The 25,260-nt window shown below is 56.6% G+C and overlaps 2 protein-coding genes across 2 annotated transcripts in view; one reads left to right on the plus strand and one right to left on the minus strand.

Moving 5' to 3' along the window:
* The first annotated feature begins 3,218 nt into the window (after positions 1–3,218).
* Positions 3,219–25,260, plus strand: part of LOC147021238 (uncharacterized) — a 100,248-nt gene continuing 78,206 nt past the window's right edge. The window contains exons 1-2 of the mRNA XM_085891029.1: positions 3,219–3,288; positions 22,330–22,762. Of these exons, the coding sequence (XP_085747155.1) occupies positions 22,342–22,762 (421 nt within the window). The 5' untranslated portion in view covers positions 3,219–3,288; positions 22,330–22,341. The remainder of the gene's footprint in view (positions 3,289–22,329; positions 22,763–25,260) is intronic.
* LOC147021239 (uncharacterized) lies at positions 10,381–18,474 on the minus strand. The gene is made up of 4 exons (XM_085890426.1): positions 18,351–18,474; positions 14,598–14,689; positions 13,942–14,013; positions 10,381–10,965 (listed from the first exon to the last, which is right to left on the minus strand). The coding sequence occupies exons 1-4, from the start codon at positions 18,472–18,474 to the stop codon at positions 10,381–10,383; spliced, it is 873 nt and encodes a 290-aa protein (XP_085746552.1).

Raw genomic sequence — 25,260 nt, forward strand, 5'->3', positions numbered from 1 at the left:
GGCAAGCGTGAGAGCCCGTCGCAGTTAGCATGCTTCTCGGTGCTTCGGAACTGAATATCATAATCGTAAGCACCCAGAAACAGACACCACCGCTGTATTCGCGCGGCTGCTACCACCGGCACTCCGCGTTCGGGTCTCAGGATGAATTGAAGCGGTTTGTGATCCGTCTGTAAAATGAAATGCCGTCCCAGCAGATATTGATGAAACCTCCGCACACCCCAGACGAGGCTGAGAGCCTCCCGTTCGATCTGGGCATATCCGCGCTCTGCTGTGGACAGGGTCCGGGATGCAAAACAAACAGGCCGCTCGGAACCATCGTCCATCCTGTGGGAGAGCACTGCCCCGATGCCATATGCAGAGCTGTCGCATGCCAATAGGAGCGGACGCGCAGGCTCGTAGTGCACGAGGACCGTATCCTCTGTGAGCAGCCGCTTGACGCGGTCGAACGACGCCTGGTGTGCAGGCCCCCAAGCCCAGCGCTCGTCCTTCTTGAGCAACCGCGTCAACGGCGCAAGTTGTGAGCTGAGCCCGCGCACGAACCTTTGGTAATACTGGGCCATACCAATGAACGCGTGCAGCTGCGTCTTGTCGCGAGGCGGTGGCATGCGCTGAATCGCCTCCACCTTCCGAGGACCTTTCAACAGCCCCTCCGGCGTGATGATGTGCCCGAGGTATTCCAAGCGCTGCTTGAAGAATGCGCACTTGTCCCTGTTTAAGCGCAGGCAGCACGCTTCTAGCTTCGTCAGCACTCGGGCAATGTTCGCCAGAAGCTCGTCCGCCGTTTTCCCCGCAATGAGTACATCGTCCAGGTAGGTCTGAGCGGGCAGGCCAATGCAAACCTGATCCATGGCTTTCTGCCACAAAGCTGGGGCCGAAGCAATCCCAAAACAGAGTCGGGTATATAGATAGAGTCCTTGACACGTGTTGATTGTTAAAAGCTCGCTACTCCCGGGATCCATCGGCAGGTGAAAATATGCATCATGCAGGTCTAGCTTCGTGAAGTATTGACTCCCCGCCAATCGTGCATATATTTCAACGATTGACGGCAGTGGATATTGCTCCACGCTGAGCTCCGGGTTAACTGTGGATTTGAAGTCCCCGCACAATCGGACGTCCCCATTCCGTTTCAGCACCGTGACAACCGGGGTGGCCCAATCCGAGCATGACACCCGTTTGATCACTCCACAGGCCTCCAGCCTATCCAGTTCACCCTTGACCTTGTCCTGCAGGGCATACGGCACCGGACACGGTTTACAAAACCGAGGAACCACCCCCTCCTTCAAGAAGAGTTTCGCCTCCATGCCCTTGAGTTTCCCAAGGTCGTCTCTAAACAACCGTTGATGTCTTTGAAGAATCTCCTCCAACTGATCCTCCCACTGGCTCGGCACGGGTTGCACAAGGTGAACTGCGGCCCAGTCTAGCCTGATGCGGGTCATCCAATCTCGGCCGAGGAGAGACGGCCCCCTCCCCCGTACGACGTACACCCGAAGCGTGGCGACCTGGCCTTGGTACCGCACAGACACGTCTGCCATCCCGACTGGCGTTATCCTCTCGCGGGTGTACGTGAACAGCGTGAGGTTTGACCTGATAAGCTTCAAGCCGTTGAGTCTACGCGCGGTCTGTTCGCCGATGAGCGACACTGCTGCTCCCGTATCGACCTGGAACGTGATCGGCGTTTCGTTCACTTCGACCTCCACCGTCATCGGGCGCGCCGTCGTCGGGCCAACTGAACCCAGGCTCAACACCGGCCGCTGGTTCCGCCCCGAGTCGCGTAGCACATCGCCGTCCACGACCTTAACGGTGGCCGACGCCCCACGGCACACACGCGCCAAATGACCCACCTTGTGACATTTCAAACACACGTTGCCTTTATACGGGCATGCACGGCGCAGGTGTCGACCTCCACATCCCAAGCATGTCCGCGGGGTCACCCCGCCGCATGCGTGGCCGCGCGGTGACGTCCGACCCGCATCGAAGGTCGTGCGCGCGTCCCGGGGCGCTCGCGACCCCGCGCGGCCGGTGATGGCTCGAACATCCCCGCGAGTCTGCTCAACCGCCATGTGTGCTTTCATTTTCTCCACGATGTCCCGAAACGCCAGCCCGTCATCCCGGGGCCTGTTCGGTGCCACTAAGTCACCCAGCAGCCGATAATGCTCCGGCGAAAGCGAAGCGAGCAACATTGACTTCTGCTTGCTCTCGTCGACCACATCGTTCGCGTGGAAATAGCAATCCAATTGCTCTGAAAACGATTCGAAGTCGTCCCCGTCGAAAACGGGCATAAGTCTGTATGATCCCATCTTCGTCAGCCAACTAGTGTGTACTAGGTGCGGCGGGACGCAAGAAGCACGCGGGCCGCCATCTACTCCGCTTTATTGCGCGACCAGAAGCACAGTCCTGCCACCCCTAGCAGGCGAGGCATGATATACGAAAACCCAATCACGTGACACAGCACAGTTGTGAAGGTAATGTTGAGGTTATATATATATATATATTTTTTTTAGATGAGATCCTGTTCTAGGCGGTGTAGTTGTTGTTGTGAAGGTAATGTTGAGGTAATATATATATATATATATATATATATATATATATATATATATATATATATATGTATGTATGTATGTATGTATGTATGAATGTATGTATGTATATATATATATATATATATATATATATATATATATATATATATATATATATATATATGTATATGTATATATATATATATATATATATATATATATATATATATATATATATATATATATATATATATATATGTGTTTAGATGAGATCCTGTTCTGGGCGGTGTTGTTGTTGTGAAGGTAATGTTGAGGTGATACGTAAAGTCAGAAGCGAATGTAAAAAGAATTCTGCGTTCGCTTCGAGGCTTTGCCTATTCCATATTATCCACAACTTTGAATCGGGTGAAGGATACCATACTAATGGACGTGAAAGGGAGTGTGTGTACCTCCAACCTTGGTGCCAGTCGATGTTTGAACAGAAACCCAACGAAAGGTCATTCTAAAGAGGTGTTACACGTGCACCATGAACATTGAATGGAGTGGTAAAATGGCCGCTCTGTGGCTTCAGTTGTTCATATGACACCAAATGAGAAATGAGCCGTCAACGACTGTGGTTGAGATCAGGGCTTCATATTACGAGAAGAAAAAAGAAAAATTTCCATGAAGAAGAAGAACGAAGGATTACTTCCGGGTTGATCTTCCTGTGAACCTTGAACCGGAACTCGAACGGAGGTCCACGTGGTCAGAGCAGAACTGATCAGAAGAGGTATTTTCGGAATTCTTATTTAATAATGAGAAAAATCTGTGAAACATTAATTTAATACAAAATAATTTTCTGTTCCTTGATGAATGCAATGAAGGAAATTTATGGCAGTTTTCATTGAATCTTTGTTGAGGTGTTTGATTGTTGATTTAATGAGGTGTTTTTAACTCGTTTTGTTTTATTCACCACATTGTTTTATATCACATCGTCACTAAACTTCCTACGAGGATTAAACCTCATTCTTCCTTTTAACTACAAAACTACCAGAAACCTTTTATTATTAACTTGTACTAGTGCGGGCCCGTAGGTGCAGCTTCGTTCCTTCGCTCTCTTAAACGACGACTGGACTGGGGTTATTGTTTCAATAAGATCGGACCAACCGTATCATAAATGGCCATAACTTGGGAAACACCTGGGAAACACACTCAGGTCCCCAGCGTCAATTGTGACGTCATATCAAACGAAGAAGAAGAAGAATTGTGACTCCCCCTCTCTCTCTCTCGCCCCCCTTTCTCTCGCCCCCTTCTCTCCCTTCTCCCCCTCCCCTCCTCCCCAGCCTCGCCCTCCCTCTCCCCATCCCTCCTCACTTCTCTCTCTCTCTCGCCCCCCTCTCTCGCCCCCTCTCTCGCCCACCTCTCTCCACCCCCCTCTCTCGCCCCCTCTCTCGCCCCCTCCTCTCTCGCCCCTCCTCTCTCGCCCCCTCCTCTCTCGCCCCCTGCTCTCTCGCCCCCTCCTCTCTCGCCCCCCTCCTCTCTCGCCCCCTCCTCTCTCGCCCCCTCCTCTCTGGCCCCCTCCTCTCTGGCCCCCTCCTCTCTCGCCCCTCCTCTCTCGCCCCTCCTCTCTCGCCCCTCCTCTCTCGCCCCTCCTCTCTCGCCCCCTCCTCTCTCGCCCCCTCCTCTCTCGCCCCTCCTCTCTCGCCCCTCTCTCTGTCAATGCATTCACAAATGTCCACCAAGCACAACAATTAATTCAAACCTTGGGAAAAAAAACAACTTTCAAACCCTTGAGAAACATCTGTTTCCCTTGGGAAAATTCAATCCATGGGATTATTTAATAATTTGAACAATTAATTCAAAACTTGGGAAAAAAAACAGCTTTCAAACCTTGGGAAACACTTGGGAAACAGCTAAAACGGATGAACGATATCAAACCTTGAAAAGGCACATAATTAGGTACCTAGCCGATTGTGACGTCATACCAAACGAAGAAGAAGAATTGTGACGTCAATTGTGCAAAAAAAAACTAATTGTGACGTCATAGCACCTGCCCTGTCATTGGTTGACAGACAATATATACACGGTTCGTACGGGTCCTTAAAACCCATAAAAGTCCAACATTTCTGAGTTGTGCAATTTAAGTACTTAAATGTCCTTAAATTTCAGGAAAATGTTCAAAAGTCAATAAAAATCAGATTTTCCTATTATTTGGTGAAGGGTGTTTCATTTTCCTCGCACGAGTACTCGAAACAAGGACAAATGTGTCCAAGAGCCGTGTCCTAAAGGTTTTGTCTTCACTATAAGAAGAAGAGGAAGAAAAAAAACAAAGAAAACAACAACTTCCGATATTTCGTCACGTGCTTTGACGGAGCCAATAGCGAGAGCCGTCATGGACGATCGTAAAGATACCTCTGCCAGGTGCGATCATTTTACTGATGTAACTGGGTGTAAAGACTTCTCATTGAAATTTTGTAAGCACAGGTGGGTTGAGAATGGTCCTGTCTGCAGCAGAGTTATTCAATTGTGGCCTCACCTGAAGTTATTTGTTGAGGCATGTGAAAGCAAGAAGAAGCGAAAACCAACCAGCAACTCTTACAAAACTCTGCATGGTGCAATGAATGATGAGCTATCTGTCGCAAAACTGTCTTCAAAGACAGAGGGGGGCGAAAGAGCGAGGAGACAGAGGGGGGCGAAAGAGCGAGGAGACAGAGGGGGACGAAAGAGCGAGGAGAAAGAGGGGGACGTGAAAGAGCTAGGAGACAGAGGGGGACGAAAGAGTGAGGAGAAAGAGTGGGACGTGAAAGAGCGAGGAGACAGGGGGCGAAAGAGCGAGGAGACGGAGGGGGGCGAAAGAGCGAGGAGACGGAGGGGGGCGAAAGAGCGAGGGGGGCGAAAGAGCGAGGAGACGGGGGGGGGAAAAGAGCGAGGAGAAAGGGGGGCGAAAGAGAGAGGAGGAGACGGAGAAGGGAAAGAGCGAGGAGACGGAAGGGGGCGAAAGAGCGAGGAGACGGAGGGGGCGAAAGAGCGAGGAGACGGAGGGGGGCGAAAGAGCGAGGAGACGGAGGGGGGACGAAAGAGCGAGGAGAGGAAGGGGGGCGAAAGAGCGAGGAGACGGAGGGGGGCGAAAGAGCGAGGAGACGGAGGGGGCGAAAGAGCGAAAGAGCGAGGAGACGGAGGGGGCGAAAGAGCGAGGAGACGGAGGGGCGAGAAAGAGCGAGGAGACGGAGGGGGGAGAAAGAGCGAGGAGACGGAGGGGGCGAAAGAGCGAGAGAGACGGAGGGGGCGAAAGAGCGAGGAGACGGAGGGGGGCGAAAGAGCGAGGAGACGGAGGGGGGCGAAAGAGCGAGGAGACGGAGGGGGCGAAAGAGCGAGGAGACGGAGGGGGGCGAAAGAGCGAGGAGACGGAGGGGGCGAAAGAGCGAGGAGACGGAGGGGGCGAAAGAGCGAGGAGACGGAGGGGGCGAAAGAGCGAGGAGACGGAGGGGGGCGAAAGAGCGAGGAGACGGAGGGGGGCGAAAGAGCGAGGAGACGGAGGGGGGCGAAAGAGCGAGGAGACGGAGGGGGCGAAAGAGCGAGGAGACGGAGGGGGCGAAAGAGCGAGGAGACGGAGGGGGGCGAAAGAGCGAGGAGACGGAGGGGGCGAAAGAGCGAGGAGACGGAGGGGGCGAAAGAGCGAGGAGACGGAGGGGGCGAAAGAGCGAGGAGACGGAGGGGGGGGAGGAGACGGAGGTGGGAGCGAAAGAGCGAGGAGACGGAGGTGGGAGCGAAAGAGCGAGGAGACAGGTGGGAGCGAAAGAGCGAGGAGACAGGTGGTGGCCAAAGAGCGAGGAGACGGAGGGGGCGAAAGAGCGAGGAGACGGAAAGGGGCGAAAGAGCGAGGAGACGGAGGGGGCGAAAGAGCGAGAGACGGAGGGGGGCTAAAGAGCGAGGAGACGGAGGGGGCGAAAGAGCGAGGAGACGGAGGGGGCGAAAGAGCGAGGAGACGGAGGGGGCGAAAGAGCGAGGAGACGGAGGGGGGCGAAAGAGCGAGGAGACGGAGGGGGGCGAAAGAGCGAGGAGACGGAGGGGGGCGAAAGAGCGAGGAGACGGAGGGGGGCGAAAGAGCGAGGAGACGGAGGGGGGCGAAAGAGCGAGCGAGGAGACGGAGGGGGCGAAAGAGCGAGGAGACGGAGGGGGCGAAAGAGCGAGGAGACGGAGGGGGCGAAAGAGCGAGGAGACGGAGGGGGCGAAAGAGCGAGGAGACGGAGGGGGCGAAAGAGCGAGGAGACGGAGGGGGCGAAAGAGCGAGGAGACGGAGGAGGGCGAAAGAGCGAGGAGACGGAGGGGGCGAAAGAGCGAGGAGACGGAGGGGGGCGAAAGAGCGAGGAGACGGAGGGGGGCGAAAGAGCGAGGAGACGGAGGGGGGCGAAAGAGCGAGGAGACGGAGGGGGCGAAAGAGCGAGGAGACGGAGGGGGCGAAAGAGCGAGGAGACGGAGGGGGGCGAAAGAGCGAGGAGACGGAGGGGGGCGAAAGAGCGAGGAGACGGAGGGGGGCGAAAGAGCGAGGAGACGGAGGGGGGCGAAAGAGCGAGGAGACGGAGGGGGGCGAAAGAGCGAGGAGACGGAGGGGGGCGAAAGAGCGAGGAGACGGAGGGGCGAAAGAGCGAGGAGAGAGCGGAGCGAGGAGACGGGGGCGAAAGAGCGAGGAGACGGAGGGGGCGAAAGAGCGAGGAGACGGAGGGGGCGAAAGAGCGAGGAGACGGAGGGGGGCGAAAGAGCGAGGAGACGGAGGGGGGCGAAAGAGCGAGGAGACGGAGGGGGCGAAAGCGAGCGAGACGGAGGGGGGCGAAAGAGCGAGGAGACGGAGGGGGGCGAAAGAGCGAGGAGACGGAGGGGGGCGAAAGAGCGAGGAGACGGAGGGGGCGAAAGAGCGAGGAGACGGAGGGAAGGCGAAAGAGCGAGGAGACGGAGGGGGGCGAAAGAGCGAGAGACGGAGGGGGGCGAAAGAGCGAGGAGACGGAGGGGGCGAAAGAGCGAGGAGAGACGGAGGGGGCGAAAGAGCGAGGAGACGGAGGGGGCGAAAGAGCGAGAGACGGAGGGGGGCGAAAGAGCGAGGAGACGGAGCGAAAGAGCGAGGAGACGGAGAGGGGGCGAAAGAGCGAGGAGACGGAGGGGCGAAAAAGAGCGAGGAGACGGAGGGGGCGAAAGAGCGAGGAGACGGAGGGGGGCGAAAGAGCGAGGAGACGGAGGGGGGCGAAAGAGCGAGGAGACGGAGGGGGGCGAAAGAGCGAGGAGACGGAGGGGGCGAAAGAGCGAGGAGACGGAGGGGGGGCGAAAGAGCGAGGAGACGGAGGGGGGTCGAAAGAGCGAGGAGACGGAGGTGGGAGCGAAAGAGCGAGGAGACGGAGGTGGGAGGGGAAGAGCGAGGAGAGGGAGGTGGGGGGGAAAGGGCGGGGGGACAGGTGGGGGCGAAAGAGCGAGGAGACGGAGGGGGCGAAAGAGCGAGGAGACGGAGGGGGCGAAAGAGCGAGGAGACGGAGGGGGGCGAAAGAGCGAGGAGACGGAGGGGGGCGAAAGAGCGAGAGACGGAGGGGGCGAAAGAGCGAGGAGACGGAGAGGGGGCGAAAGAGCGAGGAGACGGAGGGGGCGAAAGAGCGAGGAGACGGAGGGGGCGAAAGAGCGAAGGAGACGGAGGGGGCGAAAGAGCGAGGAGACGGAGGGGGCGAAAGAGCGAGGAGACGGAGGGGGCGAAAGAGCGAGGAGACGGAGGGGGCGAAAGAGCGAGGAGACGGAGGGGGCGAAAGAGCGAGGAGACGGAGGGGGCGAAAGAGCGAGGAGACGGAGGGGGCGAAAGAGCGAGGAGACGGAGGGGGCGAAAGAGCGAGGAGACGGAGGGGGGCGAAAGAGCGAGGAGACGGAGGGGGCGAAAGAGCGAGGAGACGGAGGGGGCGAAAGAGCGAGGAGACGGAGGGGGGCGAAAGAGCGAGGGAGACGGAGGGGGCGAAAGAGCGAGGAGACGGAGGGGGCGAAAGAGCGAGGAGACGGAGGGGGCGAAAGAGCGAGGAGACGGAGGGGGCGAAAGAGCGAGGAGACGGAGGCGAAAGAGCGAGAGACGGAGGAGACGAGAGGGGGCGAAAGAGCGAGGAGACGGAGGGGGGTCGAAAGAGCGAGGAGACGGAGGTGGGAGCGAAAGAGCGAGGAGACGGAGGTGGGAGCGAAAGAGCGAGGAGACGGAGGTGGGAGCGAAAGAGCGAGGAGACAGGTGGGAGCGAAAGAGCGAGGAGACAGGTGGTCGCCAAAGAGCGAGGAGACAGGTGGGAGCGAAAGAGCGAGGAGACGGGCGAGAGACGAGCGAAAGAGCGAGGAGACGGAGGGGCGGAGAGAGACGGAGGCTAAAGAGCGAGGAGACGGGGGGGCGAAAGAGCGAGGGAGACGGAGGGGGCGAAAGAGCGAGGGAGACGGAGGGGGCGAAGAGCGAGAAGAGCGAGCGAGGAGACAGGTGGGGCGAAAGACGAGAGACGGAGGCCGGCGCGAAGAGCGAGGAGACAGGTGTGTTTAAGAGGAGACAGGTCCTGTCTCGGAGGCTCTTTCCTGTCTCCTCGCGTCTGTCTCCTCGCGCCCACTCTGTCTCCTCGCTCTTTCACGTCCCACTCTGTCTCCTCGCTCTTTCACGTCCCACTCTGTCTCCTCGCTCTTTCACGTCCCACTCTGTCTCCTCGCTCTTTCACTTCCCACTCTGTCTCCTCGCTCTTTCACGTCCCACTCTGTCTCCTCGCTCTTTCACGTCCCACTCTGTCTCCTCGCTCTTTCACGTCCCACTCTGTCTCCTCGCTCTTTCACGTCCCACTCTGTCTCCTCGCTCTTTCACGTCCCACTCTGTCTCCTCGCTCTTTCACGTCCCACTCTGTCTCCTCGCTGTTTCACGTCCCACTCTGTCTCCTCGCTGTTTCACGTCCCACTCTGTCTCCTCGCTGTTTCACGTCCCACTCTGTCTCCTCGCTCTTTCACGTCCCACTCTGTCTCCCCGCTCTTTCGCGCCCACCTGCCTCCCCGCTCTTTCGCGCCCACCTGTCTCCCCGCTCTTTCGCGCCCACCTGTCTCCCCGCTCTTTCGCGCCCACCTGTCTCCCCGCTCTTTCGCGCCCACCTGTCTCCCCGCTCTTTCGCGCCCACCTGTCTCCCCGCTCTTTCGCGCCCACCTGTCTCCCCGCTCTTTCGCGCCCACCTGTCTCCCCGCTCTTTCGCGCCCACCTGTCTCCCCGCTCTTTCGCTCTTTCGCCCACCTGTCTCCCGCTCTTTCGCGCCCACCTGTCTCCCCGCTCTTTCGCGCCCACCTGTCTCCCCGCTCTTTCGCGCCCACCTGTCTCCCCGCTCTTTCGCGCCCACCTGTCTCCCCGCTCTTTCGCGCCGACCTGTCTCCCCGCTCTTTCGCGCCGACCTGTCTCCCCGCTCTTTCGCGCCGACCTGTCTCCCCGCTCTTTCGCGCCGACCTGTCTCCCCGCTCTTTCGCGCCCACCTGTCTCCGCGCTCTTTCGCGCCCACCTGTCTCGCTCTTTCCGCTCTTTCGCGCCCACCTGTCTCCCGCTCTTTCGCGCCCACCTGCCTCCCCGCTCTTTCGCGCCCACCTGCCTCTCGCTCTTTCGCGCCCACCTGCCTCTCTCGCTCTTTCTCTCGCCCACCTGCCTCTCGCTCTCTTTCGCGCCCACCTGCCTCCCCGCTCTTTCTCTCGCCCACCTGCCTCCCGCTCTTTCTCTCGCCCACCTGCCTCCCCGCTCTTTCTCTCGCCCACCTGCCTCCCCGCTCTTTCTCTCGCCCACCTGCCTCTCTCGCTCTTTCTCTCGCCCACCTGCCTCCCCGCTCTTTCTCTCGCCCACCTGCCTCCCCGCTCTTTCTCTCACCTGCTATCCCCGCTCTTTCTCTCGCCCACCTGCCTCCCGCTCTTTCTCTCGCCCACCTGCCTCTCTCAGCTCTTTCTCTCGCCCACCTGCCTCCCGCTCTTTCTCTCGCCCACCTGCCTCCCCGCTCTTTCTCTCGCCCACCTGCCTCGCTCTTTCTCTCGCCCACCTGCCTCCCCGCTCTTTCTCTCGCCCACCTGCCTCCCCGCTCTTTCTCTCGCCCACCTGCCTCCCCGCTCTTTCTCTCGCCCACCTGCCTCCCCGCTCTTTCTCTCGCCCACCTGCCTCCCCGCTCTTTCTCTCGCCCACCTGCCTCCCCGCTCTTTCTCTCGCCCACCTGCCTCCCGCTCTTTCTCTCGCCCACCTGCCTCCGCTCTTTCTCTCGCCCACCTGCCTCCCGCTCTTTCTCTCGCCCACCTGCCTCCCGCTCTTTCTCTCGCCCACCTGCCTCCCGCTCTTTCTCTCGCCCACCTGCCTCCCCGCTCTTTCTCTCGCTCCTTTCTCTCGCCTGCCTCCCGCTCTTTCTCTCGCCCACCTGCCTCCCCGCTCTTTCTCTCGCCCACCTGCCTCCCCGCTCTTTCTCTCGCCCACCTGCCTCCCCGCTCTTTCTCTCGCCCACCTGCCTCCCCGCTCTTTCTCTCGCCCACCTGCCTCCCCGCTCTTTCTCTCGCCCACCTGCCTCCCCGCTCTTTCTCTCGCCCACCTGCCTCCCCGCTCTTTCTCTCGCCCACCTGCCTCCCCGCTCTTTCTCTCGCCCACCTGCCTCCCCGCTCTTTCTCTCGCCCACCTGCCTCCCCGCTCTTTCTCTCTCTCGCCCACCTGCCTCCCCGCTCTTTCTCTCGCCACCTGCCTCCCGCTCTTTCGCTCGCCCACCTGCCTCCCCGCTCTTTCTCTCGCCCACGTGCCGCCCGCTCTTTCTCTCGCCCACCTGCCTCCCGCTCTTTCTCTCGCCCACCTGCCTCCCCGCTCTTTCTCTCGCCCACCTGCCTCCCCGCTCTTTCTCTCGCCCACCTGCCTCTCGCTCTTTCTCTCGCCCACCTGCCTCCCCGCTCTTTCTCTCGCCCACCTGCCTCCCCGCTCTTTCTCTCGCCCACCTGCCTCCCGCTCTTTCTCTCGCCCACCTGCCTCCCGCTCTTTCTCTCGCCCACCTGCCTCCCGCTCTTTCTCTCGCCCACCTGCCTCCCCGCTCTTTCTCTCGCCCACCTGCCTCCCGCTCTTTCTCTCGCCCACCTGCCTCCCGCTCTTTCTCTCGCCCACCTGCCTCCCCCGCTCTTTCTCTCGCCCACCTGCCTCCCCGCTCTTTCTCTCGCCCACCTGCCTCCCCGCTCTTTCTCTCGCCCACCTGCCTCCCGCTCTTTCTCTCGCCCACCTGCCTCCCGCTCTTTCTCTCGCCCACCTGCCTCCCCCGGCTCTTTCTCTCGCCCACCTGCCTCCCGCTCTTTCTCTCGCCCACCTGCCTCCCGCTCTTTCTCTCGCCCACCTGCCTCCCCGCTCTTTCTCTCGCCCACCTGCCTCCCGCTCTTTCTCTCGCCCACCTGCCTCCCCGCTCTTTCTCTCGCCCACCTGCCTCCCCGCTCTTTCTCTCGCCCACCTGCCTCCCCGCTCTTTCTCTCGCCCACCTGCCTCCCCGCTCTTTCTCTCGCCCACCTGCCTCCCCGCTCTTTCTCTCGCCCACCTGCCTCCCGCTCTTTCTCTCGCCCACCTGCCTCCCCGCTCTTTCTCTCGCCCACCTGTCTCCCCGCTCTTTCTCTCGCCCACCTGTCTCCCCGCTCTTTCTCTCGCCCACCTGTCTCCCCGCTCTTTCTCTCGCCCACCTGTCTCCCCGCTCTTTCTCTCGCCCACCTGTCTCCCCGCTCTTTCTCTCGCCCACCTGTCTCCCCGCTCTTTCTCTCGCCCACCTGTCTCCCCGCTCTTTCTCTCGCCCACCTGTCTCCCCGCTCTTTCTCTCGCCCACCTGTCTCCCAGCTCTTTCTCTCGCCCACCTGTCTCCCCGCTCTTTCTCTCGCCCACCTGTCTCCCGCTCTTTCTCTCGCCCACCTGTCTCCCGCTCTTTCTCTCGCCCACCTGTCTCCCGCTCTTTCTCTCGCCCACCTGTCTCCCCGCTCTTTCTCTCGCCCCCTGTCTCCCCGCTCTTTCTCTCGCCCACCTGTCTCCCCGCTCTTTCTCTCGCCCACCTGTCTCCCCGCTCTTTCTCTCGCCCACCTGTCTCCCCGCTCTTTCTCTCGCCCACCTGTCTCCCCGCTCTTTCTCTCGCCCACCTGTCTCCCGCTCTTTCTCTCGCCCACCTGTCTCCCCGCTCTTTCTCTCGCCCACCTGTCTCCCGCTCTTTCTCTCGCCCACCTGTCTCCCCGCTCTTTCTCTCGCCCACCTGTCTCCCGCTCTTTCTCTCGCCCACCTGTCTCCCCGCTCTTTCTCTCGCCCACCTGTCTCCCCGCTCTTTCTCTCGCCCACCTGTCTCCCCGCTCTTTCTCTCGCCCACCTGTCTCCCCGCTCTTTCTCTCGCCCGCCTGTCTCCCCGCTCTTTCTCTCGCCCACCTGTCTCCCGCTCTTTCTCTCGCCCACCTGTCTCCCGCTCTTTCTCTCGCCCACCTGTCTCCCCGCTCTTTCTCTCGCCCACCTCTCTCCCCGCTCTTTCTCTCGCCCACCTGTCACCCCGCTCTTTCTCTCGCCCACCTGTCCCCCCGCTCTTTCTCTCGCCCACCTGTACCCCCGCTCTTTCTCTCGCCCACCTGTCCCCCCGCTCTTTCTCGCCCACCTGTCCCCCCGCTCTTTCTCGCGCCCACCTGTCCCCCCGCTCTTTCTCGCGCCCACCTTTCCCCCCGCTCTTTCTCGCGCCCACCTGTCCCCCCGCTCTTTCTCGCGCCCACCTGTCCCCACGCTCTTTCTCGCGCCCACCTGTCCCCCCGCTCTTTCTCGCGCCCACCTGTCCCCCCGCTCTTTCTCGCGCCACCTGTCCCCCCGCTCTTTCTCGCGCCCACCTGTCCCCCCGCTCTTTCTCGCGCCCACCTGTCCCCCGCTCTTTCTCGCGCCCACCTGTCCCCCCGCTCTTTCTCGCGCCCACCTGTCCCCCCCGCTCTTTCTCGCCCACCTGTCCCCCCGCTCTTTCTCGCGCCCACCTGTCCCCCCGCTCTTTCTCGCGCCCACCTGTCCCCCCGCTCTTTCTCGCGCCCACCTGTCCCCCCCGCTCTTTCTCGCGCCCACCTGTCCCCCCGCTCTTTCTCGCGCCCACCTGTCCCCCCCCGCTCTTTCTCGCGCCCACCTGTCCCCCGCTCTTTCTCGCGCCCACCTGTCCCCCGCTCTTTCTCGCGCCCACCTGTCCCCGCTCTTTCTCGCGCCCACCTGTCCCCCCGCTCTTTCTCGCGCCCCACCTGTCCCCCCCGCTCTTTCTCGCGCCCACCTGTCCCCCGCTCTTTCTCGCGCCCACCTGTCCCCCCGCCTCTTTCTCGCGCCCACCTGTCCCCCGCTCTTTCTCGCGCCCACCTGTCCCCCCCCCGCTCTTTCTCGCGCCCACCTGTCCCCCCGCTCTTTCTCGCGCCCCACCTGTCCCCCGCTCTTTCTCGCGCCCACCTGTCCCCCCGCTCTTTCTCGCGCCCACCTGTCCCCCCGCTCTTTCTCGCGCCCACCTGTCCCCCGCTCTTTCTCGCGCCCACCTGTCTCCCCCGCTCTTTCTCGCGCCCACCTGTCTCCCCGCTCTTTCTCGCGCCCACCTGTCTCCCCCGCTCTTTCTCGCGCCCACCTGTCTCCCGCTCTTTCTCGCGCCCACCTGTCTCCCGCTCTTTCTCGCGCCCACCTGTCTCCCCGCTCTTTCTCTCGCCCTCCTGTCTCCCCGCTCTTTCTCTCGCCCACCTGCCTCCCCGCTCTGTCGCTCGCCCGCCGCTCTCCCCGCTCTTGCTCGCGCCCACCTGTCTCCCCGCTCTTTCTCTCGCCCACCTGCCTCCCCGCTCTTTCTCTCGCCCACCTGCCTCCTCCGCTCTTTCTCTCGCCCACCTGCCTCCCCGCTCTTTCTCTCGCCCACCTGCCTCCCGCTCTTTCTCTCGCCCACCTGCCTCCCGCTCTTTCTCTCGCCCACCTGCCTCCCGCTCTTTCTCTCGCCCACCTGCCTCCCGCTCTTTCTCTCGCCACCTGCCTCCCCGCTCTTTCTCTCGCCCACCTGCCTCCCGCTCTTTCTCTCGCCCACCTGCCTCCCGCTCTTTCTCTCGCCCACCTGCCTCCCCGCTCTTTCTCTCGCCCACCTGCCTCCCGCTCTTTCTCTCGCCCACCTGCCTCCCCGCTCTTTCTCTCGCCCACCTGCCTCCCCGCTCTTTCTCTCGCCCACCTGCCTCCCCGCTCTTTCTCTCGCCCACCTGCCTCCCCGCTCTTTCTCTCGCCCACCTGCCTCCCCGCTCTTTCTCTCGCCCACCTGTCTCCCCGCTCTTTCTCTCGCCCACCTGTCTCCCCGCTCTTTCTCTCGCCCACCTGTCTCCCGCTCTTTCTCTCGCCCACCTGTCTCCCGCTCTTTCTCTCGCCCACCTGTCTCCCCGCTCTTTCTCTCGCCCACCTGTCTCCCCTCTTTCTCTCGCTCTTTCTCTCGCCCACCTGTCTCCCCGCTCTTTCTCTCGCCCACCTGTCTCCCACGCTCTTTCTCTCGCCCACCTGTCTCCCCGCTCTTTCTCTCGCCCACCTGTCTCCCGCTCTTTCTCTCGCCCACCTGTCTCCCCGCTCTTTCTCTCGCCCACCTGTCTCCCCGCTCTTTCTCTCGCCCACCTGTCTCCCCGCTCTTTCTCTCGCCCACCTGTCTCCCCGCTCTTTCTCTCGCCCACCTGTCTCCCGCTCTTTCTCTCGCCCACCTGTCTCCCGCTCTTTCTCTCGCCCACCTGTCTCCCGCTCTTTCTCTCGCCCACCTGTCTCCCCGCTCTTTCTCTCGCCCACCTGTCTCCCGCTCTTTCTCTCGCCCACCTGTCTCCCCGCTCTTTCTCTCGCCCACCTGTCTCCCCGCTCTTTCTCTCGCCCACCTGTCTCGCTCTTTCTCTCGCCCACCTGTCTCCCCGCTCTTTCTCTCGCCCACCTGTCTCCCCGCTCTTTCTCTCGCCCACCTGTCTCCCCGCTCTTTCTCTCGCCCACCTGTCTCCCCGCTCTTTCTCTCTGTCTCCCGCTCTTTCTCTCGCCCACCTGTCTCCCGCTCTTTCTCTCCCCGCTCTTTCTCTCGCCCACCTGTCTCCCGCTCTTTCTCTCGCCCACCTCGCTCTTTCTCTCCCCCGCCCACCTGTCTCTCGCCCACCTGTCCCCAGCTCTTTCTCTCGCCCACCTGTCCCCGCTCTTTCTCTCGCCCACCCCTGTCTCCCGCTCTTTCTCTCGCCCACCTGTCTCCCCGCTCTTTCTCTCGCCCACCTGTCTCCCGCTCTTTCTCTCGCCCACCTGTCTCCCCGCTCTTTCTCTCGCCCACCTGTCTCCCCGCTCTTTCTCTCGCCCACCTGTCTCCCCGCTCTTTCTCTCGCCCACCTGTCTCCCCGCTCTTTCTCTCGCCCACCTGTCTCCCGCTCTTTCTCTCGCCCACCTGTCTCCCCCGCTCTTTCTCTCGCCCACCTGTCTCCCCGCTCTTTCTCTCGCCCACCTGTCCCCCCGCTCTTTCTCTCGCCCACCTGTCCCCCGCTCTTTCTCGCGCCCACCTGTCCCCGCTCTTTCTCGCGCCCACCTGTCCCCCGCTCTTTCTCGCGCCCACCTGTCCCCCGCTCTTTCTCGCGCCCACCTGTCCCCCCCGCTCTTTCTCGCGCCCACCTGTCCCCCCGCTCTTTCTCGCGCCCACCTGTCCCCCGCTCTTTCTCGCGCCCACCTGTCCCCCGCTCTTTCTCGCGCCCACCTGTCCCCCGCTCTTTCTCGCGCCCACCTGTCCCCCCGCTCTTTCTCGCGCCCACCTGTCCCCCCGCTCTTTCTCGCGCCCACCTGTCCCCCGCTCTTTCTCGCGCCCACCTGTCCCCCCGCTCTTTCTCGCGCCCACCTGTCCCCCGCTCTTTCTCGCCCACCTGTCCCCGCTCTTTCTCGCGCCCACCTGTCCCCCCGCTCTTTCTCGCGCCCACCTGTCCCCCGCTCTTTCTCGCGCCCACCTGTCCCCCCGCTCTTTCTCGCGCCCACCTGTCCCCCGCTCTTTCTCGCCCACCTGTCCCCCGCTCTTTCTCGCGCCCACCTGTCCCCCCGCTCTTTCTCGCGCCCACCTGTCCCCCGCTCTTTCTCGCGCCCACCTGTCCCCCGCTCTTTCTCGCGCCCACCTGTCCCCCCGCTCTTTCTCGCGCCCACCTGTCCCCCCGCTCTTTCTCGCGCCCACCTGTCCCCCGCTCTTTCTCGCGCCCACCTGTCCCCCCGCTCTTTCTCGCGCCCACCTGTCCCCCCGCTCTTTCTCGCGCCCACCTGTCCCCCGCTCTTTCTCGCGCCCACCTGTCCCCCCGCTCTTTCTCGCGCCCACCTGTCCCCCGCTCTTTCTCGCGCCCACCTGTCCCCCCGCTCTTTCTCGCGCCCACCTGTCCCCCGCTCTTTCTCGCGCCCACCTGTCCCCCCGCTCTTTCTCGCGCCCACCTGTCCCCCCGCTCTTTCTCGCGCCCACCTGTCTCCCCGCTCTTTCTCGCGCCCACCTGTCTCCCCGCTCTTTCTCGCGCCCACCTGTCCCCCCGCTCTTTCTCGCGCCCACCTGTCTCCCCGCTCTTTCTCGCGCCCACCTGTCTGCCCGCTCTTTCTCGCGCCCCCCTGTCTCCCAGCTGTTTCTCGCGCCCACCTGTCTCCTCGCTCTTTCGCGCCCACCTGTCTCCTCGCTCTTTCGCTCCCACCTGTCTCCTCGCTCTTTCTCGCGCCCCCTGTCTCCTCAGCTGTTTCTCGCGCCCACCTGTCTCCCCGCTCTTTCGCCCCCTATGTCTCCTCACTCTTTCGCCCCCTCTGTCTCCTCACTCTTTCGCCCCCTCTGTCTCCTCACTCTTTCGCCCCTCTGTCTCCTCACTCTTTCGCCCCCTCTGTCTCCTCACTCTTTCGCCCCCTCTGTCTCCTCACTCTTTCGCCCCCCTCTGTCTCCTCACTCTTTCGCCCCCTCTGTCTCCTCACTCTTTCGCCCCCTCTGTCTCCTCACTCTTTCGCCCCCCTCTGTCTCCTCACTCTTTCGCCCCCTCTGTCTCCTCACTCTTTCGCCCCCTCTGTCTCCTCACTCTTTCGCCCCCTCTGTCTCCTCACTCTTTCGCCCCCCTCTGTCTCCTCACTCTTTCGCCCCCCTCTGTCTCCTCACTCATTCGCCCCCCCTCTGTCTCCTCACTCTTTCGCCCCCCCTCTGTCTCCTCACTCTTTCGCCCCCCCTCTGTCTCCTCACTCTTTCGCCCCCCCTCTGTCTCCTCACTCTTTCGCCCCCCTCTGTCTCCTCACTCTTTCGCCCCCCTCTGTCTCCTCACTCTTTCGCCCCCCTCTGTCTCCTCACTCTTCCCCCTACCCCCCCTCCCAGCGAAGCGACGGTGTTTAATAATGCTTGATAACTCTGATCTCATCGGTCACACGGTCTGGCAGCCACCTTCGATTTACCTGAAAACCTCCAAAATTCCTCTTCTCCAGAACGGTTGGACAGATTGAGGTGAAACTTCACAAACCTATTCCTATTCAGCATGCCTTCGTGTTACCATGGTGATCAAGAATATTTGATGTCATGTGTTTTGGTGGCAATGTTGGATTGAAACAAGACATGAAAGAATGTTTTGTCGAACCACTGATCCAAACGAGTCAAAATTTACCAAATGTAATCTCACACTATGTTGCCTTCAGTGTGGAAATGGTGACGTTGGAGGTCGTATTGTGTGACTGCCATATTGGATAGAAAAATGAGCCATATCCGATCAAAACAAAACTGCACACATGTGATCCTCTCCAAAATCATGAACAAAGTCAAAACTTTCAATGCCATCGGTCATGTGGTTTGGCAGCCATTTTATGTTAGTTTGAAAACTGAAAATAAGGAAAACCTTTTCCCCAAAAACCGCTTGATGGATCGATGTGAAACATGTTGCTTTTCATGGAGTAAGGACAGTGGATCACAAATGCAAAGTTTCGTGTCGATTGCTGCAGCGGATTCTGAAATATAATTTTTATCCCCCGCCGCATGGCGGAATGGGGGTATTGTTGTCACCCAGGTCGTCCGGCTGTCCATCTGTCCTTCCGTCCGGGCGTCAACATTTATAGCTGTGAGTGCGATAACTCAAAAACTGTTGGCCATATCGATTTGAAATTTGAGTTACACATGTACCACCTGAAAAGGAAGAACCCTACTGATTTTGATGGCCGACCATGGCGGCCATCTTGAAAAAAACGTTTTTTGTAATTCATGGAAAACCGCTTCTCTGATTTCAATTATTTTTGGTTACTACGTTCCTCACCCCTGGGGAACTTTTTTGAGATGATGACCAAATGGTGTCTTGTTTCCAATTCACCTCCCTCATTATCTGGAATATGTATGACCTTTTTCATTCAATGGCGGGGGGTTCCCTATCTCTGATGGTATATTTATAAATTTTCCTTGAAACCAATGTGTGCCACATCATGTGACTGATATCATTTTTGAGTCAAATATATGCATCAGGAGGAGTGCATCATAACTGCAAAGTCTCGTATTGGTCAGTTAAATGGTTTCTGAGAAATAATTGTGACGTTGCTCTCAGTGCCGGGCAAGTTCTTTCCTTGGATTAATCTTGATAGAGTTCGCCACCATCTACTTGAAAAACGAGCACACAGAGCAGTCAGGCTTTACATAAAAGAGATCAATGATTGACCTTATCCTTGCCCTTCGGATCCTCACTGAACACCGAGATTTTTGGAAGGGGACCGAGAACATCATCAATAATTCAAAATTCAAAAACATCATATTTAAGAGCAAAGATCATATTTAAGAGCAAAAACATCATATTGCATCGAGTGGATTCTGGGGAGGATGTTGGAGATATCAAGGTGCGGTGCATCGTTTGGGAATGCCAAGATCTCTGACCTTGATTTTGCAGATGATGCAGTCACCTTTGCAGAGACTCTGGATATCTTTTTGGTGGCCCTCGAGGTGCTGAATGAGGAGTCGGAGCCGCTGGGATTATGGGTTTCCTGTGTCAAAACAGATCCAGGCTTTCACTGACATCTTGGAAGCTGCTATCTTGTCTGTACCAGTTTGTGGTGAGGATGTTGAGGTCACGGAGAGATTCACGTACCTTGGGAGTAACATTAATGTCTTTGCTGGCTGTGAACCAGAGGTCAATGGATGTCTGGGTCAGGCATTGGGAGTCATGTATTCACTGGGTCTTGGGGTGTGGGGCTGTCAGTTCCTGTGCAGGAGGACGAACGCGCGAGTCTTCAGGTCTTTGGTGCTTCCAGTCTTCCTCTACGGATGTGAGACTTGGACTCTGACCAGGGATCTGAGATGGAGACTTCATTCCTTTGGAACCAGGTCTCTTCGGAGAATCCTTGGCTGTCGCTGGCCGCACTTTGTGTCCAATGAGCAGTTAAGCCAGTCACTTTAACTGTGAAGCCAACACCAGGCTTTGGAGGTCTCTGCTCTTCATTGATGTATCTTTTAGCTCAACAATTGCTACTCTCGGCCCTGTGTTCCTGTTCTGTCCAATACCCCCATCCTCATGACCCTGTTTATACGTACTCTTTCAACCTGTGTTCCTGACTCTATCATTTACGCAACAGACTTTAAGTCTGCTTCCTGCCAACCTTTGTGAGTATTTGCAGAAGATTCAGGAGGGGAAACACAAATAAATTGTTTTTTTTTCTTCTGTTCCTTTCAGTCATCTCTTCTGCAGCAGCCATGCTGCCACTATTTGAGCGATCGTCATCCTGCTGAGAGTACGTTCCTCAAACCTCACATTCAGTGAGAGATATGATATGACGTTCAGGCTTGGCATGCTGTGCTTGGTTTACAAAGTGTGCTTTTGTGACATTCAGCAAATGTTCGCTCCAATCTTTTCTCTCAAACATTTTCACATTCTTAAGCCCTCTTTCACCTGACCAACATGGTGGTCAAATGATTTCTTTCACTTGTGGAAGGAATGTTGCACACAAATGGATGGATGAACCAACATGCAAGTATACACATCGATGTGTAGTGCAAAATTCAAAATCCTCTCCAAAAAAATTCAAAATTAAAAAAAAAAATCATATTTAAGAGCGAAGATATCGCGGCATGTTTCTTAACAGAAAAAAAAAATCATATTTAAGAGCGAAGATATCGCGGCATGTTTCTTAACAGAAAAAAAAAAATCATGAGCGATTGAGGCAGCATCTTTTGCTTTTTACACGGCTCAGGTTTAAATCCAAGGCCTGCCCTCACTACCCCTCACCACTGACTGCCCTCGCTACCCCTCACCACTGACTGCCCTCGCTACCCCTCACCACTGACTGCCCTCGCTACCCCCTCACCACTGACTGCCCTCGCTACCCCCTCACCACTGACTGCCCTCGCTACCCCCTTACCACTGAATGCCCTCACTACCCCTCACCACTGACTGCCCTCGCTACCACTCACCACTGAATGCCCTCGCTACCCCTCACCACTGAATGCCCTCACTACCCCTCACCACTGACTGCCCTCACTACCCCTCACCACTGACTGCCCTCGCTACCCCTCACCACTGACTGCCCTCGCTACACCCTCACTACTGAATGCCCTCGCTACCCCTCACAACTGACTGCCCTGGCTACCCCTCACCACTGACTGTTCTCACGACCCCTCACCACTGCCTACTCTCACCGCCCCATACCCTCTCACCACTGCCTGAACTTGCTACCCCTCATAAGGTGGTCACGTGTTGAACAAACGGAGAGGTGGCTCTGAAGACGAATCTTGCGTGGGGCGGCATTTCATCTCGGGCCTGCTCTGGATGGGCCAGGAGCAGATTGGTGGCATTACGTCTCACTGCATGAATGGAAACTCATTGATTCATTCATTGTAGGATGCTCCACAGCGCGTCGCTCCGTCCACTTTCCGCTCGTACTCCAGGGCCTCCGTCTGGCAATCCCCAGGCAAATGCCTGGCCCATCCCCATCACTTGGGGATTGGATATTGCAGACACCCACCCGAAGGGATGCCTCAGATTAATCTGAAGAGACTCGCCTGGTGGATGACACCTCAGCACCACCACCTCAAACACTTCAGTTTGTTTTGCTGTGGCTGGAGGGCAAATCCTACCACCAACCTCCTCAGAATGGTAACCAACTGCAGGATGATGTCCGCAGATGCAGGTGGCACCAGATATGGATGGCTGTTGGCTCACAAGAATCTCTTACGCCCTTTTGGCAGGTTTTGTATTTAATCCTGCTGGGTGTCCATGAAAGGGAAATGAAAAAAGAAAATATTGAGGTTCTTCCCAACCAAGGCTTTTCCACTTGTTTTGTGCAACCATGGTGTTCCTGTTGATACAATTACCTTTTTCCTTTGGATATTGATCATATGCTTATTAATGAAACAATGAGAGAGCAAGGCAGGGAGGGGGCACTTTCATTTTTGGTTCTTTCATTGTGTTTGCAGTGGCTGCTGGTTGCATCATTGCTGCAAGTGTGGTTGTGCCACTGATGTCGTGCCCCCTGTAAAATGGAAAATAAATTTTGAATTTGGCCAGCGTGCCAGTGGTAGCTCGCTTACTCTTAGAGAAAGATTCCATGGGATCTTTAATATCCACCAACTAATGCTGTGAGAGGTCATGCCCAGTTGAACGTTCCACTGAAGGATGGCACACGCATTGATCCCTTTCCCTATCTGTAGAACACCACGGTGATAGTTCATAGCCGTGTCGAGAATCAAACCCTAGGTAGACAACTCAGGGGCAAGTGTGCCTACCTCAAAGCCATCCTGTCAGCCCACATCAGGTGAACAAACTGGCTACAAAATCCTGCATTGATTAGATAAAATGCAGATAATAGAAAATAACATGTGTAACCTTTCCTTTGTTAACATGAGCATTGTGTCTCTGGCAGGTCATCGGTGAAATGGACAACTTCTTGGAATGGCTCCAATCACATGGTCTGAGAGCAGAAACAGCCCAAGTAGTGATCAGTATACTTGGAATTGAGAATCGGAATGTGCTTCGAGCTTGTACAGACTCCGATTCATTACGAGCAGAGCTCCTCTCTCTTGCCAAAGAGAAATTGAAATTTGCAATGTATGCTGACTTCTGTAAATTTGTGAAATCTTTTTTGAAGCCGCAGGTTGTCCAGCTTGCAGGCTCTTCTCTGTTGGGAAGTCTGTTCGTCAACTTGGAGAATGTTACTCGAGAACTTTCCAGTTTCGGCCAAAAGTTTATTGGATTCCAAAAGGTGCAGCTGGAAAATGTTCCTGGTTTCCGGGGAATCGGTTTCAGTGATGTCTGTAACCTCCACGATCAGGATGATGCATTCACACCTCAGTCTGGTATGTCACTATTTTATACACCCTCACATGTCAAGAAATACCTTGATGTTCAGCCATTGATGTGGTTTTTTTTCATGTAACTTATGGAATCTCTTTTGGAACAACTTTGAGTTGTTGAAGACGTTTCGATTCATGATCAATGTTTTTTTTTTTATGCCTCCGCACCAAGGGTGCCAGAGGCATTATGTTTCCGGGTTGTCCGTCCATCCGTCCGTCCGTTCGTACGTCCGGATTTCGTTTACGCGATTACTCAAGAAGCAAATTGTAGAATTTCATCAAACTTGCTAAAAAGGTAAAGTAAGACAGGGCAATTAAGTGATTAGATTTTTGGCCAGATGTGATAAAGGTCAAGGGTCAAAGGTCAAGGTCAAACTCTGAAATTTTACTGTTTGCACCCCAACTCAAATATTGGACAGAATTTCATCAAACTTGGCACGAAGGTAAATTTAGACAGGGAAATTAACTGAGTAGATTGTGGGCCAGATATGATAAAGGTCAAGGGTCAAATATGTCATTACTCAAGTATTTGTGCAGGAGAGCGGAGGCATGCCCGTCGACTGCGCGCAGTCAAATTACTCGAGTTTATTATGTTTCCGGGTCATCCGTCCGTCTGTCCGTCCGTCCGTCCGGAATTTCGTTTACGTCATAACTCAAGAAGCAAATTGTGGAATTTCATCAAACTTGGTAAAAAGGTAAAGTAAGACGGGGCAATTAAGTGATTCGGTTTTGGGCCAGATGTGACAAAGGTCAAAGGTCAAGGTAAAACTCTGAAATTTTACTGTTTATGCCCGAACTCAAGAAATATTGGACAGAATTTCATCAAACTTGGTACAAAGGTAAAGTTAGACTGGCCAATTAACTGATTAGATTTTGGGCCAGATATGATTAAGGTCAAGGGTCAAATATGTCAATATTCAAGTGTTTGTGTGGGAGAGCGGAGGCATACCCGTCGACTGCGCGCGGTCGAATTACTCTACTTTTCTTCTAAATAATCTTAAATTCCAAAGTGTTCCATGTTTATCAGCACATTTCATTTTTCCTCATGCAAGAAGTAATTTGTTTTCCCCCTCGTATAATGGTGGACAGTGTGACTGACATCCTCTGGGAGAAAGGATTTTGTTAAACAGATAGTAGAGTGGAGCCCTCAGATGTTTGAGGTGCACACACTGAGGTACAGCGGAGAAGGTTTGGTGGAAGGATGTACAAGTGGGTGTGGTGAGAGGTGGTGAGTTTGGGGGGGGGTAGAGCAGCTTGGAGAGGATGGAGTGAGGGGATGCAGAAAGAGGGGACATGAAGTGGAGGGATGTTGAAGAGGGGGGCACATGGAAGGACGTGGGCTTGTAGTCCATTTTTGGGAGAGCACTGACACGGAGGGGTTTGACACTGCAAAACAACGTGATGGGATTTGATTGTTGTGTGTAGACAACCTCTGCAAACAACTTCCCAAGATTCCCGCATTTAACTTTCTGAGAACAATGTGTGATGGGTGGATGACATTTTTTTTTAACACTCGGAGAAAGGTCGAGCTGTAGCAACCAGAGGTTGGATGACACAACCAGCGTTTCCAGGAGAGACAGGTTAACAAAATATGCCTGTGTTTAAGAGGATGAATAATAAATCGTAATGAAGATCACGTTGGGTGCTGATGCCAGAGAAACAAGGGGAGATGAGCATTTCAATACATTTTCAAAAACTTTTCAAGGAAGAAGCGTTTTCTTCAATGTGTGTAACACTTGAGGGTTGCGGGGGTTGGTGAGAGTGGTGGGGGTGTTTATCCAAACGTTACTGAGTGTTAGTAGGTGGTAGGTGGGGTGGGGGATGGGGTTTCCAGTGGAATCACAACAGGAGTCGGCATGACAACTTTCAAATGGAAGCCATTTTGTATCCATTGAGTGCGATGCACCGAACCTGTGCCAATTGCGCATGATGCGGAATGTGTTTTTTATATCATGAAGCTGTCTTTCTCTGCACGCAAATCGAAGATTTATGACTTCATGCTTTTTTTTGTTTTGTTTTTCGAACACGTCAGAATAAGTATATTCAATCAGTCAGAATCGATTTAATCTTTAAACAAATCACAGAAGCCAAGTCAAAATGAAGTGTCACACCTGAGTAAATTTCCTCATTTGAGGTAGACAGACCTCGTAATTGGAATAAACACATCGGTATTGACAGATAGAAAAGAGAAATTTGAAAAGTGAAAAAGAGAAATAGAGGCACGCCATCCACGGCAGAATTGCACATCATCAAGGGAGTCGAGAATTAGAGAAGATAACAATTTGGAGAGGGAAGAAAGAGATAAACAGCTTGAGTTGATTGATTGTTTACTCTGCCTGAAGGAAGGTCCTTGGCTGCTTGGCAAGGCTGATACTGTGTGGTTGCTATTACCTTTCCAGACCTTCATTTCTTTCAACGTACTGTTAACTTTTCATTCAGTACTGTGCCACTGAAAACATGCACACGTTGATTGTAATTCTTCATTATTTTCTATTTTCATA

This window comes from Eptatretus burgeri, chromosome 8, assembly GCF_056783735.1.
Source record: "Eptatretus burgeri isolate ZD-2024b chromosome 8, Ebu_testis_v1, whole genome shotgun sequence".
Taxonomy (NCBI): Eukaryota; Metazoa; Chordata; class Myxini; order Myxiniformes; family Myxinidae; genus Eptatretus; species Eptatretus burgeri.

What these genes read in the sequence shown, in the direction of transcription:
- LOC147021239 (XM_085890426.1), bottom strand. Translation starts at nt 18,474, where the DNA reads ATGCGGCGGGGGATAAAAATTATATTTCAGAATCCGCTGCAGCAATCG. An exon ending in GCGGGAGGCAGGTGGGCGAG is followed by an intron (nt 14,014 to 14,597) that starts AGAAAGAGCGGG and finishes GGTGGGCGCGAG; the next exon opens with AAAGAGCGGGGGACAGGTGG. An exon ending in GAGAAAGAGCGGGGGGACAG is followed by an intron (nt 10,966 to 13,941) that starts GTGGGCGCGAGA and finishes GCGGGGAGGCAG; the next exon opens with GTGGGCGAGAGAAAGAGCGG.